Source organism: Erinaceus europaeus, chromosome 12 (assembly GCF_950295315.1).
Source record: "Erinaceus europaeus chromosome 12, mEriEur2.1, whole genome shotgun sequence".
NCBI lineage: Eukaryota > Metazoa > Chordata > Mammalia > Eulipotyphla > Erinaceidae > Erinaceus > Erinaceus europaeus.
Window position 1 is genome coordinate 15,755,388 of NC_080173.1, and position 15,578 is coordinate 15,770,965.

The following is a 15,578-nucleotide window of genomic DNA, read 5'->3' on the forward strand; positions in this document are numbered from 1 at the left end:
GGCAATGTGCTGGTCTTCTTCTCTGTATCTCTCTCTCTCATTAAAATAAAAGCAAATACCTCCCCACCCCCAATAAAACAAACAAAAAACACAGTACTTTCCAACTTTGGCTATAAGATAGCATGATTTATGACAGTGATGTATTTAAAAGTAGCAGGTGTCTACTACTTAAAACAGAGCAGGTACACAGAAGAATTATTTGTTACATCTTTACAAAGCTTGTCTTTTTCAATAGTTTTAAAGTAAGGAACTATGAAGATTAGCATAGCTAAATAAAATAGTTTGCATCTTGGTAGAAAATGAGTACACATGATAAAAATTAGGTTTGCATGTGGGTCATTGCTTTATGGACATGGAGGCTTCTTGTTTCCTGACCATTTGTTATTCCTTTGCTGGTAGAGTTGAAGAATCTTTATTGCAATCTTAACCAAAATCTGTAGCGCTTGCAATGAACACACATTACAGGCTGCAGTACTTTGTTCATATGCTTCCTCCCATACCTATTTTTTTTTTAAAGAACTTATTTATTCATGAGAAAGATAGGCAGAGAGAGGAAGAATCAGGCATTACTCTGCTACACGTGCTGCCGGGGGTTGAACTCTGGACCTCATGGTTGAGAATCCAGTGCTTTATCCACTGTGCCACCTCCTGAACCATGATACCTATTCTCTCTCTTTTTTTTTCTTCTTCTCATTTTATAGTATATGGGGGGGGGGGTTGGTGGCTTACAATATGTTGTTGACATATGGACACCTTAAAACCTCATGATCTGTTTTTTTGTGGATGGGACTTAAGGTGGAACTGCTCTTCTGCGTCCCTTCTGCTTAAAGACATCAGAAAGGCCAAGTATTCCAGTAGTCAGATTTATCTCCTTTGGTGGTTAGAAGCCACAAGTCAAGAAAACATAGTTTTCAACCTTTCTTGAATTTCACTTTTTAGTTAGCAGTCTCTTATTTCTAGTCTAAATGTGGTGACTTAAGATAACAATTTCAAAAAATACAAACCAGCCCATATCTGACAGGCTCATTCCATTTTTTTCCTCCTCCAGAGCTGACTTTTTTGAAGATGAAGCAGTTGAACAGGTTTTGAAGTATAATCCTTGGTGGACTGAAGTATACTCTAAAAGGGTAACCTCTTTGGGAGAGAATCGGGAGCAAGAAAATCATGATGTATTAGGTAAGAAATTCAAAATGACACATTGGCAGGGTCATCTGTCCTAGGAAGTCCGGTTGGCATCATGGTAGCATCTGGAACCTGGTGGCTGAAAAAAAAAGAGTTAACATGTAAAGCCAAACAAATTGTTGACTAATCATGAACCTAAAGGCTGGAATAGTTCAGATGATCAGTTAGGGGGGGGGGGGGGCTCCTCCATTTTGTAGATAGTTAGTAGGTTTATTTTAGTTATATTACAAAGGGCCCATGACTATACTAGTTTTTCTTTCCCCCCCTGAGCCTGACATCTGATATGCAGGTGGATCCAAGTTATTGTCTGGGGAGATGATGTCATGGCTGGAAAAAGAACCAGAAAGCTGGATCAGGGAAGAGAGTAGCTCCCAAATATGGGAAAGGTGTATAAATATTGTTGACTGTAAACCCCATCGATTTGATGTGATCTGGGACCGATATTCAACTTAGGAGCCTACGTGATGTCTGCATCCCTGTAGCTCTGAGCTCACATTCTGTGGTGAATATAACCAGAGCACTGTTTAGCTATGGCTTATGGTCGTGCTGGTGAAGGGGGGGGGGGGGGATTGAACCAGGAACTTTGAAGGCTTAGGCATAGAAGTCTCTCTCTTTTTTTCTTTTTTTCCAGAAACAACCACCCTGTAATTATTGACTCTTACTTACTACATTGTTTTTAATAAATCCTTGATGTCTGGAATAAGAATCTTCTCTCATTCTGTAGACAGATTTTGGGCTATAGAATTGGCAGTGCATTTAAAAAAATTTATTGATTCCCTTTTGTTGTTTTATAGTTGTAGTTATTATTTTTGTTGTTATTGATGTCATTGTTGTTGGATAGGATAGAGAGAAAGGGAGAGAGGAGGGGAAGACAGAGAGGGGGAGAGAAAGATAGACACCTGCAGACCTGCTTCACTGCCTGTGAAGTGACTCCCCTGCAGGTGGGGAGTTGGGGGCTTGAACCAGGATCCTTAAGCTGGCCCTTTAGCTTGGTGCCACCTGTGCTTAACTCGCTGTACTACCGCCCAACTTCCGGCAATGCATTTTTTAAAAATTTATTTTTATTGGGGGATTAATGGTTTACAATCAACAACAAAATACAGTAAGTAACAAAAACCAAAATACAGTTGTTTGTACATGTATAACATTTCTCAGTTTTCCATATAACAATTCAACCCCCTCTAGGTCCTCTGACATCGTGTTCCAGGACCTAAACTTCCCCCCTAGCCCCAAAGGACCTAGAAAGGGTTGAATTTTTATATGAAATACACCAGTGCAGTGCATTTTAAATAGGTAACTCCGAATGCCATGGAGGATTGATTACTTTTTGCTCAAGTATAAGCCATCAGTTCCCAATTATCAGTCTTCCCAATTTCAGTGCATTATCTTAATGAGGTATTCTGAGAGAAAATCGCTGGCTGCTTTGTTAAGTTTTCTGTCCACAAGGGTGAGCTACTTGCTTACTCTAAAAATGAAGAATAAGCTTCACCTTTGATTTAATTCTAACTTGCTCTACTTTGTAGCCTGAAGATCATTCTAGGGTCTATTTTCTGTGTGTGAGTTAGTTCCCATAGTATAAATTTTAACATGAGATTATTTTATTTTATTTTGTTTTGTTTTATTGATACCAGGACTAGCACTGAGACTCAGTGTCTGCACGACTCCATCATTCCAGGTGGCCTTTTTCTCCCTTCCTTTCCTCCCTCCCTCCCTCCCTCCCTCCCTCCCTCCCTCCCTCCCTCCCTTTTTCCCTCCTTCCTTTCTCCCTCCTTCCTTCCTTCCTTTCTAATATTTATTTACTTATTCCCTTTTTGTTGCCCTTGTTGTTTTGTTGTAGTTATTATTATTATTGTCATCATTGTTGGATAGGACAGAGAGAAATGGAGAGAGGCGGGGAAGACAGAGAGGGGGAGAGAAAGATAGACACCTGCAGACCTGCTTCACTGCCTGTGAAGTGACTCCCCTGCAGTGGGAAGCCAGGGGCTCAAACTGGGATCCTTACGCCGGTCCTTGCACTTTGTACCACCTGTGCTTTACCTGCTGCACTACTGCCTGACTTCCTTTTTCTTTCTTTTTAAATAAAGGTTGAGAGACAGAGGGAGAGATCAAGGGAGACAAAGAGAGACACACCTGCAGCACTGCTCCACAGTTATGACCCCCCCCCCCCATTGCAGGTGGGACTGGAGGCTTGAACCTAGTTCCTCATGTATGATAACATATGCACTTCACTGAGTGCACTGCTGCTTCCACCACCCCCTTGTGTCTCCCCTACCCCCAACTTTTTAATCTTTGGCCCTCCTATCCCTTTTTATTCATGTGATCTGTGGTATATATCTAGACGGGTGCTTCTGGAACATTCGTTGTCTGCTAAGCCAGTATGCTGATTTCCTTGCAAAAGTCATTTGAGGTAGAAGAGTTTGAACTCTGCTGTACAGAAAGTGGCTTTTGTAAGTGTGCCAAGTGTAGATTTAAGCACAGACTCTAAGCTTAATGTGGGACTTGGGACTGACTGCTTGCTCCTCACTAGGCTGGCTGTGTGATTTTGCAACTCTCTGGGCTGCTGTTAAAATCTTATACCTCCCTCAGACATTTGTCCACAGGATTGAATGAGTTGGCGTATTTCAAATCCTTTGGGTGCTGTAAGTGGTAGAAATTATTATTATGAAGCAAAATCAATAGCAAGAGAGCCACAGATGAAATGGCTTATCTGTAAAATCATAATTTTAGTACTTATACAATACTTTAAGGGGAAGTTCTCTGTTAATAATCTCTCTTCCCCCTCCCTTTTGTTTCTTTAATCAAATATTTGAGACACCAGTTTTGGAAGAATAAATCAGTTTGCTGAACCAGAATAAAATATGTGAGAAAAGAAATACACCAAGAGATCTTAAAGTTCTTAGCATTGTCAGGGCAGCCTGCTTTTGCTGCTGCTGTAGTTTTCCTTTCTTTCCCTGCTTGAGCTTCTTTACACCCCCTCCCAGGACATCTCTCTCTCTCTCTCTCTCTCTCTCTCTCTCACCACAGGGGATGTTGCCAGGCAGATGTAACAGTGCAGGTGAGGGTGTAGAGTACCTTTGGTCCATCCTTACCATCAAATATTAAATCGGATTCTTTGAGTTGGCCTTAGGTAGTGAATTTTGTTCCTTATCTTTACCTGGGTTATGATTCTTGAGTTTTATTGGAGCCTTGAGTTGCAACATGGAGACTTTTTGAGTATCTGCAGTTTCGTATAAGTCCCAGCTGTCCTCCCTGAAGGCTTATAAATGGACATGTTAAATGCTGTGCTCCCACCAAGCTCCAGTTTCCTGAGGATGGATTTACCTCATGTTGCCTTTTGGTGGTTATTCTTAGCCAGAGACTCTTGGCACATGATTGCTTGTTATGACACCCAATAACATTTATAGCCAGTGAGCTTCCTAGCAGGGATGTCCTGTCTGGCACCAGTGAGCTCTTCAGTGTGTGTGGAGTGGACTGTCAGTGTTCACTCTGGGACTTGTTGCGCTGCAGGGCTCCCCTGCAAGTGTTAAGAGGCCAAGAGGCTTAAATGCAACACATTTTCTCTGATTCCCTTGATCTGTTTCCAGAAAATGTACAGTATAATAGAGTTGCATTCTTCTGAGAGGATGGAGATCAGGGATGACTTGTTGACAAATAGAAGATAGGTGTTTGGGAGTTGGGTTTAGAGAGTGGGGGGAGATTTTTATTTTATTTTATGCTACCAGGTGTATTGCTGGGGCTCAGTGCCTGTACGACAATTTCTCCTTCCCTCCCTTCCCCTCCCCTCTCCTTCCCTCCCCTCCCCTCCCCTCCATTCCACTCCACTCCACTCTCCTCCCCTCCCCTCTCCTTCCCTCCCCTCTCCTCCCCTCCCCTCCCCTCCCCTCCCCTCCCCTCCCCTCTCCTCTCCTCCCCTCCCCTCCCCTCTCTTCCCCTCCCTTCTCCTCCCCTCCCCTTTCCTTCCCTGCCATCCCCTCCCCTTCCCTTACTCCTTCCCTTCCCTTCCCTCCTTCCCTTCCCTTCCTTCCCCCCTCCCCTCCCCTTCCCTTCCTCTCTTTTCTTACCTTACCTTACCTTACCTTACCTTACCTTACCTTACCTTACCTTACCTTACCTTACCTTACCTTACCTTCCTCTCTCCCTCTCTCCTCTCCCACCCCACAGGTGGGGACCATGGGCTTGAACCTATTTCCTATGTTCTGTAATGAGTCTGTTCTCTTGGGTGTACCACTGGTTGGCTCCAAGAGAAGGGAAGATTTAAAAGGAAGAAAACTAGAAAATGTTCTAAGTGAAGTGAGGTCACTTTCCATCTTGGTGGGAGGCCCCCTTGCAGTCCAAAGGCATATTGGTGGGGTTTGTCATGTTGGGAGGAGGTCTGGGGCCATTTCCTTCCTTGTCCTTTCCTTCCTCAGTGCATTGGTCTGTGAGCTGGCTTTTGTTTGGCTGTGGATTATTTATAGAAGTATAATTAACCAAAATATTGTGAGCTGTATAGTAGAGTTGCTTTGTATAGCTAAGCACAACTAAGTCATGCAAATGCCTGACAAATGTTACTCGTGGTGGCACTCACCCAAGTACTGTTGGCACTGTGTCAGTAGTTACTTTCAGTGCTGCTGCTTGGGTAGACCTGGATTGTGTGCAAAACCCTCCAGCTCCCTTTGGGGTGATGTATTCACAACTCTAGTTAAAAAAAGCCCCAGGGATCTCAAACTTACTTTCTCTAGTGATTTCCTAGTTATTTGGGTGGGTGGGGTGTGGTTGTTTTAGGGACTTTATTACTGTGGAGTGACCTTTACAGAGCGAAACACAAGAAAGAGAGAGAGAGGGAGAGAGGGAGAGAGCGAAAGGGAGAGGGAGAGAGAGAGAGAGGAGAGAGAGAGAAGAGAGAGAGAAGAGAGAGAGAAGAGAGAACACAGTACCAAAGCTCCCTTTAATGTGGTGACCTGGGCACAAACCTGGCAAGGCACCCCCCCACACACACACACACATACACACGCTTTATTGGATAGAGAGAGAGAAATTGAGAAGGAATGGGGAGATAGAAAGATAGACATTTGCAAACCTGCTTCATTTGTGAGGCATCCTCCCCGGCATGTGGGGAACGGGCTCGAACCTGGGTCCTTGTGCATGGTAATATGTGCGATTAGCTGGGTATGTCACCACCCAGTCCCGGCAACACACTATGCAAGTGATCTATTTTGCTCACTACTGGTTCATTTCTCTATCATCTCTCCCTTTTTGCTGGCATTTCAGAATTAAAATACATGTACATATTATATATGAACTATATATGCCAGAGTGGAACTTTGATAATACTCTGAAAGGTGGTGGCATTTTAAGGAAGTATCAGGGGTACCCAGAATTTAGAAGAATACTTCCACGTCAGCTTTTTGTTTGTTTGTTTTGTTTTTTTTAATGTAGACAGTGATAGAATGCTTGATGTGGGAGTTGGGCTGTATCGCAGCAGATTAAGTGCACGTGGCACAAAGCGCAAGGACTGCCATAAGGATCCCAGTTCAAGTCCCTGGTTCCCCACTTGCAGGGGAGTCACTTCATAGGCGGTGAAGCAGGTGTCTATCTTTCTCTCCCCCTCTCTGTCTTCCCCTCCTCTCTCCATTTCTCTCTGTCCTATCAACAACGACGACAACAATAATAACTACAACAACAATAAAAAACAACAAGGGCGACAAAAGGGGAAATAAATAAATATTAAAAAAATTAATAATAATAAAAAAAGAATGCTTGATGTGTGGAAATGCACTTACATGTGGTTAATGCCTCCCCCAAACCTAGAGTTCCCAGATTGGAATTTATAGGTCATTAAACATACATGCTTGATTACTTACACCGAGGGCATAAGCATGTAGGTGAGTTGCTGTTGTTAAATGATTCTGGGCACGCTTGGCCTGTGATTTTGAGTTACGTGGTCTTTTATTAGTCAGGTAGGATATAAAGGCTTTTTTTTCCAAGTGAGATAATAACCACCACGAACACCTGGCACTTTGTTATTAGTTAAATTAATGAACGTCTCAAAAACTTTACCAAAGGGAATGCTGTTTGAAACCTTGCTCAGTACTAACGTCTTAAAATACTCTGTTAACTAGACTTTTTTTTTTTTCATCCAGTGAGTTTAGTCCTTCATGTTTTTTCACTCAAATTATTGAGAGCTTCTATTTAAATGATTAATTTTAAAGATTTTCTTTATTGATTGATAAGAGAGATAGAAGGAGAGAGAGGAGGGGCTGGGAGGTAGCGCAGTGGGTTGAGCCCAAGGACCAGTGTAAGGATCCTGGTTCGAGCCCCCGGCTCCCAACCTGCAGGGGGGTCGCTTCATAGGCAGTGAAGCAGGTCTGCAGGTGTCTGTCTTTCTCTCCCCTTCTCTTTCTTCCCCTCGTCTCTCTATTTCTCCCTGTCCTATCCAGCAACAAATGACATCATCAACAACAGTAATAATCATAAGGCTTCAACAGCAAGGGCAACAAAAGGGTGAAAAAAAATGGCCTCCAGGAGCAGTGGATTCATGGTGCAGGCACTGAGCTCCAGCAATAACCCTGGAGGCAAAAAAATGGAGAGAGAGAGAGAAAGCAAACCAGAGCATCACTCTGGGATATGTGCTGAGAATTGCATGTTTGAGAGTCCAGTTCTTTATACACTGTGCCACCTCCCAGACCACTCTACTTAAATGAAAAAATCTTTAATAAACTTTTTTTTTTTTTTTTGCCTCCAGGGTTATTGCTGGGGCTTGGTGCCCACACTACGAATCCACTGCTCCTAGAGGCCATTTTTCCCATTTTGTTGCCCTTTTTTAAAAATTTAATTAATTAATTAATTTAAAAAAGAAGACATTAACAAAACCGTAGGATAGGAGGCGTACAACTCAACACAGTTCCCACCACCCGATCTCCATATCCCATCCCCTCCCGTGAAAGCTTTCCTATTCTTTATCCCTCTGGGAGTATGGACCCAAGGTCATTGTGGGTTGCAGAATGTGGAAGGTCTGGCTTCTGTAATTGCTTCCCCTCTGAACATAGGCGTTGACTGGTCGATCCATACTCCCAGTCTGCCTCTCTCTTTCCCTAGTAGGGTGGGTCTCTGGGTAAGTGGAGCTCTAGGACACATTGGTGGGGTCGTCTGTCCAAGGAAGTCTGGTTGGCATCATGCTGGCACCTGGAACCTGGAGGCTGAAAGGAGTGTTAACATACAAAGCCAAACAAATTGTTGAACCATTATGGACCTAAAGGCTTGAATAGTGCAGATGAGATGTTGGGGGTTACTCACTGCAGACTATTATGTACTTTTGCTTTCAGGTATATATTTTGCCCTAGTTTATGGATGTGTGTGAACATTTGCTCTATCTCAGGGGACCTGGTCTGTACCTAGGTTTTGGGACTTTGTTAGGAAGTGATACACCTAGAATGGGATTAGAGAATACTATGAAAGGAAAGGTCTCACTCGAGTAATGAAGCTGAAGGGTTGTCATTCCACTCCTGAAGTCTCTGGACACAATCTGAAGTGAAGCATGCTGAGGTGGCACTCGTGTTGATTAGGTTGTGATCGGCAGATGCAATATTATTTGATATAAATTGAGAGAAGCATGCAGGAAAGTGCGCCCCACCCTAAGGCTCCAGGACTGGGGGAAATATAGGCTCTATAGTGGAAATGTGAGGTTCCTGCTGTCTTAGGGTTCAAGAAGACAATGGATAGTTATTGTTATCATCATATTATTTGGTAATTGGGTTAACTTTGAAAAGTCCCTTTGTTAAGATTTGCTGTATAATACCCAACATCTTGTATATAGCTGTGCCACCGGTTGCTTCTGTTCTCCCTGGTGTAGGCTTTTGAGAGAGTCAACATATGTTGCCCTTGTTGTTACCCTTGTTGTTGTCATTATTATTGTTGTTATTGCTGTTGTTGTTGCTGGATAGGACAGATAGAAATGGAGAGAGGAGGGGAGACAAAAAGGGGGAGAGAAAGATAGACACCTGCAGACCTGCTTCACCGCATGTGAAATAACCATCCTGCAGGTGGGACTGCTCAACCTCCTAATAAACTCTTTAATGGGGGGCAACACCCAGTTTATCTTTTATTTTTTATTGCATTAGGGTTTTCATGTATGTATGATTCCACTGCTCTTGGGCTGACTTTTATTTTTTATTTATTTTTTTGTTTTATTTTATTTTTCAGGCACTGAGTCCCAGTGAGTCCTCCCCATTCTTTTTATTTTGCAGGGCGATGGAGTAAGAGAGCGAGAGAGAAAGCGAGAGAGAGAGCGCAAGAGAGAGCCTTGAACCTGTGTTCTTAGATACGGCAAAGTGTATATTTTACCTGGTGAACTTTATCTCTCTCTCTTATTATCTTTATTTATTTATTGGATAGAGACAGCCAGAAACTGAGAGGTAAGGGAGTGATAGAGAGGGAGAGAGACAGAGAGACACCTGCAGACCTACTTTGCCACTTGTGAAGCTTTCCCCCTGCAAGTGGGGACTGGGGCTCGAACCTGGGTCCTTGTGCATTATAACATGTGTGCTCAACCAGGTGTGCCACCACCTGATGGCCCCCCATCTCTTGGTTTTACTCTTCCCCCTGCCCCTCACCAGAACATTGCTCAGTTTTGGCTATGGCAGTTCTGGGGATATAATTTAGGATCTCAGAACATGAAAGTCTTTTTCGCATAACCATAATGCTATCTCCCTAGTCTCCTGAGTTTTGTTTTTAAAGGCCAATTTAAAAAAATTACCTGATCCCTATATGCATTATTGAGTTAAAAAAAGTATCAACATTCTTTATCTTGTTGGCCAGCGAATTAATTCACCTAGTTATTTATTGCTTATATATGCAGTGCTCTACAATATGCCTCTTTCTCTTTTTCTTCTCATATTTTTCAAATGTAGGGTTTCTAACATTGTTGAGACAATAATCATATACATATATTTCTTTTTAAAAATCTATTTTATTTTATTTATTATTGGATAGAAACAGAGAGAAGTTGAGAGGTGAGAGGGAGATAGAGAGGAAGAGAGACAGAGAGACACCTACAGTTCTACTTCCCCACTTTGTGAAATTTTCCCCTTGCAGGTGGGGACCAGGGGCCTTGACCCTGGGTCCTTGCACACTGTAATGTGTGTGCTTAACCAGGTGAGTCACCACCTAGATACCCTATATTCATGTATTTTAAAATATGTTTTTTTCCTCCCTCACTTGGTATATTTTAATGGGCAAAGGAATATTGCTTCTAATAATTTCAAGTAAGCATTTTTAATATCTCTTCTATAGCCTGCAAAATTGCTGGGGGGGGGGGGAATCCAAAAACACCTTAAAGTAAAAGAAAATAAAAAAAGCTCATTAAACTTAAGTCTCCTAAAATAAGAAATGAAAGTGAGTTTGGAAAATACTGAGGGCTGGGGATATAGTATAGTGGTGATGCAAAAAGACTTTCATGCGGGGCTGGTTGGTGGTGCACCTGGTTGAGCGCACATGTCACAGCGCACAAGGACCTTGGTTTGAGCCCCCAGTCCTCACCTGTAGGGGGAAAGCTTTGTGAGTAGTGAAGCAGTGCTGCAGGTCTCTGTCTCTCTTCCTATCTATCACCTTTTACCCTCTTGATTTTGGGCTGCCTCTATCCAATAATAAAGCTAATAAAAAAAGAAAAAGAGAGAGAGAAAGAACAAGATAGTAAACTTTCTAAAAGGAAAAAAAAAAAAGACCTTCATGCCTGAGGCTTGGAGGTCCTAGGTTCAATCCCCACTTCCACCATAAGTCAGTTGAACTCTCTGATAAAAAACAAACAAAACAAAACAAAACAAAACAAAACAAATGACCTTTATGTGGAAAGAGCCTATCCTGTGTGAGGGATCATGTCCTCTCCCTTCTGGTTCTTACGTGGTTGTTTTGAGCCAAGCAGCTAGTTGTCTTTCATACGGTGTGTGCTTTCTGGATCGAATCATCAGGAAGAAGGTAATCACCAACCTCTTCTTATTCGGTTTTCCTATTGGTTGGGAAAACCTGAGCAGCTGCATTGGACCCATCGATAGACGTCTAATCATAGGGATGCTGAACCCACCACACCCACACACTCACCCCTTGAGTCCTGGATCACTCAGGAGAAAGTGTGAGAGAACGCTTCTCGCTTACTGGAACCACTGTCCTTGGGGCTTTTTTTTTTTTTTTTTTAATCCTTCCCTTCTTCCTTTTGGTCATGGCCCGAACTAACCATTTCCAGATGGAGAGAGGGAAAGACCACAGTATTAAAGCTTCCTCCAGTGCAGTGGAGGCCCAGTTTGAACTTGGGTTGTGCACATGACAAAGCCAGGCACATTATTTAGGTGCTCCCATTTTTCCAGCCATGGAAGGAGGGTCTTTTTGTTATGGCAGGTCTAACCTATCTTTATGTACTTATATTTACTTACTTATTTATCTATTGCCACCAGAGTTACTGTTGGGGCTCAATACCTGCACAATCATTCCATCACTCCTGGTGGCCTTTATTTCTTTTAATTTATTTCTTTATTAGGGAATTAATGTTTTACATTCAACAGTAAATACAATAGTTTGTAAAATGGATAACATTCCCCAGTTTCCCATTTAACAATACAACCCCCACTATGTCATTTATCATCCTTCATGGACCTATATTCTCCCCACCCACCAACCCCCACCCCAGAGTCTTTTACTTTGGTGTGATATGCCAATTACATTTCAGGTTCTACTTGCGTTTTAGTTTCTGATCTTATTTTCCAACTTCTGCCTGAGAGTGAGATCATCCCATATTCATCCTTCTGTTTCTGACTTATTTCACTCAACATGATTTTTTCAAGGTCCATCCAAGATCGGCTGAAAACGGTGAAGTCACCATTTTTTACAACTGAGTACTATTCCATTGTGTATATATACCACAATTTGCTCAGCCACTCATATGTTGTTGGACACCTGGGTTGCTTCCAGGATTTGGCTATTACAAATTGTGCTCCCAAGAACATATGTGTACACAGATCTTTTTGGATGGATGTGTTGGCTTCCTTAGGATATATCCCCAGGAGAGAAATTGCAGGGTCATAGGGTAGGTCCATTTGTAGCCATCTGAGAGTTCTCCAGACTGCTCTCCACAGAGGTTGGACCAATTTACATTCCCACCAGCAGTGCAGGAGGGTTCCTTTGACCCCACACCCTCTCCAGCATTTGCTGCTGTTACCTTTTCTGATGTATGACATTCTCACAGGAGTGAAGTGGTATCTCGTTTTTGTCTTTATTTGCATTTCTCTGACAATCAGAGACTTGGAGCATTTTTTCATGTGTTTCTCGGCCCTTTGGATCTCTTCTGTGGTGAATATTCTGTCCATGTCCTCCCCCCATTTTTGGATGGGGTTATTTGTTGTCTTGTTGTTGAGTTTGGCAAGCTCTTTATATATGTTGGTTATTAACCTCTTGTCTGATGTATGGCATGTAAAGATCTTCTCCCATTCTGTGAGGGGGTCTCTTGGTTTGGGTAGTGGTTTCTTTTGCTGTGAAGAAGCTCTTTAATTTGATGTAGTCCCATAGGTTTATACTTGCCTTAGTCTTCTTTGTAATTGGATTCGTTTCATTGAAGATGTCTTTAAAATTTATGCGGAAAAGAGTTCTGCCGATATTTTCTTCTAAGTATTTGATAGTTTGTGGTCTAACATCCAAGTCCTTGATCCACTTGGAATTTACTTTTGTATTTGGTGAAATATAGTGGTTCAGTTTCATTCTTCTGCATGTTTCAACCCATTGTTTCCAAAACCATTTGTTGAAGAGGCTCTGCTTTCCCCATTTAATAGTCTGGGCCCCTTTGTCAAAGATTAGATGACCATAGGTGTGGGGCCTCATTTCTGGGCTCTCAATTCTATTCCACTGGTCAGTGTGTCTATTCGTGTTCCAGTACCAAGCAGTTTTGATGACAATGGCCCTATAATACAGTTTGAAATCGGAGTGTGACGCCTCCGGTTCTGTTCTTTTTTTGCAGGATTGTTTTGGCAATTCTAGGTCTTTTTCTGGTTCCAGATAAACATTTGTGCATTTTTTCTATTCTCCTGAAAAATGTGGTGGGGATCTTGATGGGGATAGCATTAAATCTGTAGATGGCTCTGGGTAGTATATTCATTTTGATGATGTTAATTCTTCCAAGCCATGAACATGGAATATCTTTCCACTTCTTTGTGTCTTTTTCAGTTTCTTTGAGTAGTGACTCATAATTTTCAGTATACAAGTCTTTCACTTCTTTGGTTAGGTTTACTCCTAGATATTTTATTGTTTTTGTTGCTATAGAAAAAGGAACTGATTTCTGGATTTCAATTTCTTCTAACTTAGTGTTTGCATAGAGGAATGCCACTGACTTTTGAATGTTAATTTTATAGCCTGACACATTACTATATTGCCTGATGATTTCCAAAAGCTTCTTGCTGGATTCCTTAGGTTTTTCCATGTATACTATCATGTCATCTGCAAATAAGGACAGTTTGCCTTCTTCTCTTCCAATCTGTATGCCTTTAATTCCTTGCTCCTGCCTGATTGCTATGGCAAGAACTTCCAACACTATGTTGAATAGTAATGGTGATAGTGGGCAGCCCTGTCTAGTACCTGATCTGAGGGGAAATGCTTCCAGTTTTTCACCATTGAGTATGATGTTGGCTGTAGGTTTGCTATATATAGACTCCACTATCTTGAGGAATTTTCCATCTATTCCCATTTTTTGTAGTGTTTTGATCATAAAGGGATGTTGTATTTTGTCAAAGGCTTTCTCTGCATCTATTGATATGACCATGTGGTTTTTGGTCTTGCTTTTGTTGATGTGGTGGATCACATTGATTGATTTACGTATATTAAACCAACCTTGCATTCCTTGGATAAACCCCACTTGGTCATGATGAACAATCTTTTTGGTATACTATTGTATCCGGTTGGCTAGAATTTTGTTCAATATTTTCGCATCTATGTTCATCAGAGATATTGGTCTGTAGTTTTCTTTTTTGGTTGTGTCCCTGTCTGCTTTTAGTATCAGAGTGAGTGATGTTGGCTTCATCGAAGCTGGCAGGGAGTATTCTAGTGTCTTCAGTCTTCTGGAAGACTTTTAAAAGTAGAGGTATTAGTTCTTCTTTGAAGGTTTTGTAGAATTCATTTGTAAAACCATCTGGTCCAGGACTTTTATTTTTGGGGAGATTTTCGATAACTGTTTCAATTTCATTAGCTGTGATGGGCCTGTTCATGTTATCCACTTCCTCTTGACTTAGTTTTGGAAGTTGGTAGGTATCTAGGAAATCGTCCATTTCTTCCAGGTTCTCTAGCTTAGTGGCATATAGTTGTTCATAGAAGCCTCGCATGATATGTTGAATTTCTGCAGTGTCTGTTGTGATATCTCCTCTTGCATTTACTATCCGATTTATTTGGGTCTTCTCCCTTTTTTGTTTTGTGAGTCTTGCTAAAGGTTTGTCGATTTTGTTTACTCTTTCGAAGAACCAACATTTACTTTCGTTAATCTTTTGTATGGTTTTCCTATTCTCAATGTTATTTATTTCTGCCCTAACTTTAGTGATCTCTGTCCTTCTGGTTGCTTTAGGGTTCCTTTGTTGTTCTTCTAGCTCTTTATGATGTGCAATCAGGCTGTTTATTTGTGCTTTTTCTTGTTTCCTAATGTGTGCTTGTATAGCTATGAACTTCCCTCTTAGGACTGCTTTAGCTGTGTCCCACATATTTTGATAGCTTGTGTTTTCATTTTCATTGAACTCTCGAAACATTTTGATTTCTTCCTTGATTTCCTCTTTGATCCAGAAGTTGTTAAGAAGTGTACTGTTGAGCTTTCACATTTTGGGACTGTTACTAATCTTTTATTGATTGTTAAGTGTTAGATTCCATTGTGGTCTGAGAAGATGCTTGGGATGTTTTCAATGTTCTTGAATTGGCTGATGCTGTCTTTGTGGCCTAATACATGGTCTATCCTTGAGAATGACCCATGTGGATTTGAGTAAAATGTGTATTCCAGTTTCTTGGGATGAATGACTGAAAATGTCCAATAGTTCTGGTTTATCTATCTCTTCATTTAGCTCCCTTATGTCTTTATTGATTTTCTGCCTGGATGATCTGTCAAGTTGAGAGAGTGGGGTGTTGAAGTCCCCTACTATGACTATGTTGCTGTTAATATACTGCTGTAGCTCTTTCAGTAGAAGTTTGATGTATTTAGATGGCTTCTCATTGGGTGCATAGATGTTAATAATTGTTACGTCCTCTTGATTGATTGATCCTCTGAGCATTAAGTAGTGTCCATTCCTATCTTTTTAAATCTTATCTATTTTCAAGCCTATCGTGTCAGATATGAGAATAGCTGTTCCTGCCCTTTTTTGTGGGCCATTGGCTTGTATGATAGTTTTCCATCCTTTCACTTAAAATCT

At 41.6% G+C, this 15,578-nt stretch overlaps 1 protein-coding gene across 2 annotated transcripts in view; it reads left to right on the forward strand.

The window, feature by feature from the left end:
* The window catches only part of SHQ1 (SHQ1, H/ACA ribonucleoprotein assembly factor), a 121,239-nt gene that overhangs the window by 33,692 nt on the left and 71,969 nt on the right, over positions 1-15,578 (forward strand). For both annotated transcript variants that reach the window (XM_060202859.1, XM_007530741.3), the window contains exon 6: positions 1,049-1,176. In XM_060202859.1, the coding sequence (XP_060058842.1) occupies positions 1,049-1,176 (128 nt within the window). The remainder of the gene's footprint in view (positions 1-1,048; positions 1,177-15,578) is intronic.